The sequence below is a fragment of the Lingula anatina genome, chromosome 1 (genome assembly GCF_051362555.1).
Source record: "Lingula anatina isolate TDL-2025a chromosome 1, LinAna3.0, whole genome shotgun sequence".
Lineage (NCBI taxonomy): Eukaryota > Metazoa > Brachiopoda > Lingulata > Lingulida > Lingulidae > Lingula > Lingula anatina.
In genome coordinates this window covers 21,705,696-21,709,824 of record NC_141767.1, presented here as the reverse complement: position 1 = coordinate 21,709,824, position 4,129 = coordinate 21,705,696, and the positions used below count along the sequence as shown (strand labels likewise).

General features: G+C 34.5%; 2 protein-coding genes across 14 annotated transcripts in view; one reads left to right on the top strand and one right to left on the bottom strand.

Moving 5' to 3' along the window:
- Positions 1-265: 265 nt before the first annotated feature.
- On the top strand, positions 266-2,272 carry LOC106161367 (transmembrane protein 53-B). Its single transcript, XM_013538302.3, has 2 exons — positions 266-506; positions 1,029-2,272. The coding sequence occupies exons 1-2, from the start codon at positions 304-306 to the stop codon at positions 1,690-1,692; spliced, it is 867 nt and encodes a 288-aa protein (XP_013393756.2). The 5' UTR covers positions 266-303; the 3' UTR covers positions 1,693-2,272.
- A 546-nt stretch (positions 2,273-2,818) lies between these two features.
- The window catches only part of LOC106178456 (microtubule-actin cross-linking factor 1, isoforms 1/2/3/4/5-like), a 90,796-nt gene continuing 89,485 nt past the window's right edge, over positions 2,819-4,129 (bottom strand). For all 13 annotated transcript variants that reach the window (XM_086998733.1, XM_086998744.1, XM_086998735.1 and 10 more), the window contains one exon: positions 2,819-4,039. In XM_086998733.1, the coding sequence (XP_086854859.1) occupies positions 3,729-4,039 (311 nt within the window). In that variant the 3' untranslated portion in view covers positions 2,819-3,728. The remainder of the gene's footprint in view (positions 4,040-4,129) is intronic.

The following is a 4,129-nucleotide window of genomic DNA, read 5'->3' as shown; positions in this document are numbered from 1 at the left end:
CTTTTGTTACGAAGTTGGTGATTGGCTTGCTTTGACCAATTAAAAAACTCCTTGTATTTTGCTTTAAGTTAACTTTTTATTAGTTCCGTGGTTTTTATTCCACTTGTAATGACAAAAAACAATTTACAATAAAAATATGGTTCATAAATTCAACTTGGTACCAAAAGAATTATAAAAAATCATGAAATTTTATTCAAATAAAATGATAATGATGGTCTTATGAGAATTAAAGAGTAAAAACAAATGCAAATTAGTTAAGGTAGTACTGGAACATGCCACACACAACAGCGTCCTTATTGCAAGATGGCGGAAGAAGACATCGAATACCATGTCACTTTTCCTTCTCCAACGTCTGTTGCTGAAGATCAAGATGCAAGTGAAGAGAATTTAGAGTATCTTGATGAACAAAAAGAGTTAGAGAAAGAGCCAGTTGTTATTATGTTAGGATGGGTTGGATGTCATGACAAGACCTTGGCTAAATACAGTGCAATTTATGAAAAGCGCGGGTAAGTTGGAAAATGAAAGGTCTCTAAAATGCAACGGTGGTTTAATTAGAAACCCTGCACATTCAAACAATGCAGGTAGCTCTCCCTGCCCAGCTCACCCTATATAAACCGGTTGTCCGCGAGACTCTCTTTTTATAGCATATATAAAATATATAGCACCTGTGCACTGTCACGTTAAATACCGATATGAATACGCCGGGGGCGTCTCGATAGTCCGAAGGTTCATTGGTCCGAAGGTTCATTGGTCCGAAAAGAAATAACATTTTCATCGATTTTTTAATCAAGGGTTCATTGGTCCGAAGGTTCTATAGTGAACATTCGGACCAATGAACCTTCGGACTATTGAACCTTCGGACTATCGCTACGGCATACGCCCATATAAATACATGTAGGGTGAGTTAGCAAGGCATTGATAGTTTTTTTTTATCTTAATATCAACTTTTTGCTATTTATTGCTCAGTTTTGGTACAAAAAAATGAATGATATTGCAAAGTTAATACTATTTACTTCTTTTGTTTCCAGATTCATAACCATTAGGTATACAGCATCAGTGGAGGATGTGTTTTTCAATCAACACAAATTAAGGCCAATAGCTTTAAAGTTATTGGAGTTGTTATCTGATTTGAGTCTTGAGGACAACCCAATATTCTTTCACGTATTTAGCAACGGTGGTGGCTTTGTGTACCGCTACATAGCTGAGATACTGAACAGTGATTGTCAGTATGATTCTCTCAATGTGAGAGGAACAGTGTTTGACAGTGCCCCATCACATAGAAGTCCCTTTGTTGCCAGAAGAGCATTTATGTTGACCATGCAACATAAAGGATTCATATGGAGACAATTCATGGGACTCTTAGTGTTAATTACTATATTTCTCAAAGTATTTATTGAGAGAATAACTTCTTTATTTAGATGGTCAAGTGATACTAGTTTCGGCGACTACTGGGATGTAATGAAGAATGACAAATCCAGATGGCCACAGCTTTATTTATATTCCAAGGCAGATGAATTGGTAAACTACAGATATGTGGAGGAAATTATAAAACATAGGAAAAAGTTAGGAGTAATTGTGATGGCCATGTGCTGGGAGGACTCTCCTCATGTTCAGCACTTCAGAGTTCATAGAGAAGCCTATATGGCACAGGTCTATGCATATGTTGATTTTTGCTTAAATAGTTTGGAATAAACAGAAGGAGTAGAATGTAGTGATTTAAAGTACTTTGATATTGTTGGAGAAGTATGTCCATCAATTTACTTTGGTATAACTGTGATATGCATTTTGAAATGAGCAAAGTAAAAAAGAATGCTCAGTGCTGTAAATACACAGAAAACTGAAAACAAATTACTTGAACAATATTCCAACATGTAATTGTGATTTTTTTTTTTAAGTATTTACAACAAAATGATAGGAAAGGGATGAAAAGGCTGTGTTTGAAGTTATTTTTATTGTATAGCTACAATGCATATATTGTGTGATGATCTTTATAGGCGTGTCAAAAATTTGCCATGTAAACGTGATAGCATAATGATGAGTATGGCAGCATAATACCCTACTTTAACTGTCCATGACATGTTCTCTTATCAACTGTCAGTGATGCTTTTTATGCTTTTCAAAGAACGCTCGCAAAGATCACTGATGTTCCATTTCATAATTGATGTTTCAGAATTTTGGATCAGTATGTGAACATGAATGTATATCTTTTTATGCTCCACCATTTGCCTGGAATGTCGATCACGAAATTGTTTGAATATATTATACAACATCATTGTTCTTGTCTTTGATGTAAGTCTAAGGTTTGGAAGTAATGGTTTTAAATTTAGATGTTATTCAGATGTTGTGTTTTTGATATAATGTTTGTCATTTTGCCAAGAATTTTACATGCTCTGCAGCAATCATACTAATGTGTAACATTGGTTGGAGTTGTGGTATACATTCTTAGAAAGACATAGAGGTTAAACCTTTTACACGTTCCAATTTATCTGAGTCAACTTACGAAAAGTAGCATCTGACAATTGTTCAGCATAATAATTAAGGTCTTTTGTTCTAAAAACAAAATGACGCCATGGACAAAATTGTACTGATAATTTTCATGACTGCAAAATAAACATTATCAAATGAAAGAGAAAAGCATTAACCCATTTGCTTTATTAAATGAAGGTCTGTGAATTTGAGAAAAGTTTTCCTTCCAGTTGTATAGTTTTTATGACCTATTATATAGATTTCATAATTTGCTGTTCAAGGTCCTGTAAAATATGAGCAAGACAACTTTCACTTTATAAACAGACTAGTGCTTATGAAAAAAGAAAATTGATATTCTTCAAATTCATTTTATTCATCTTCCCATCATCTGCAATTAAAGCTTGCAGCTACATAATGCAATATAATGCAGTATACATATACACAAAAGAGCGTGATTTTTATCATTGGTATGAAAACTTAGCATTATTATATACACTTACTTGCACAGTTAGACCCAACCAAAAGCAGCATATATACATAAATGAATACATCTCACAAAAATGTATGATGTGCATTTCATACACATTGAGTTAAGTAGATAGATAAATAAACCTAAATTCAAAAACTAAGTTGCATTAAATGATATGTTTACTTTAAAAACAACACATTGGCTTTCATCAAAAAAGAAGATGGCAGGTCTTGAGTAACAAAATAAAATAACTTGATGAACTAAACGCACAGACAACTAGTCTTTCTAGCTACATATAAGATACAATTGGATGACCCATATTTTATTTCTTAAAACTACCCAAACCCAGTTAGTTTTATCAGATTATGTTTTAACTGAGGTATGTGATAAATTTTTATTTCAAATTTAAAGATTTGTTCTTATATCTTTCATTTCCCTATGATTATGCATTTATTTGAGTATGTTTGGGACAATTTCAGATCTACATGTTCGTGCATGTACATTTTTTGTCATGATATAAAAAATCACAGTCATCAGGATGCCTATAACAGACACCAGAGTAAAGTTAAAACAGGCTTCCTTAATATAAATGCTGAATAATCTTTACTCTGTCACACACAGGCCAGGAATTCTGGTCTTCATCAATGGATAACTCACCAACAAGTCACATCATAGTTTTATGAGAAAGTCACTGTAGGCTCCACAACAATCAAAGCGGTGCTAGAAGCTTTTGTGACAATGTTTCAGGAACTGTAAGCTTCCTTGGATGATTTAAAAGCTGTAAGCTTAAACATTACTGCTGACTGCCTCTACGTTTGCCTACTGGAATCTTGGAAGTAGGTGTTGGAATTTTAGAAGTAGGTGTTGGGATCTTGGATGGTGTTGGGATTTTAGAAGGTGTGGTCCGTCTAGGGTCAGCAGTACGGTCCCTTACAACATGTGTCTGATATGTTGTGGTGGTCACATTTCTGCCCCCAACATTCCTGGTCTCTGTCTGCATAGTGGTGTACATCTCTGGGTCCTCGCCATATGGCTCTGATATGTCGCTACCAGCGCGACTGGATGGACGACTACTGGTGCGACTACTGGCAAAACTAGCGGCACCTGGAAAAGAAAGATGTTGTATGTAATGATTAAAGTATCATATACATTTATGTTAAACATCTTTCAGATTACCAAAAATTGTATGAAAAT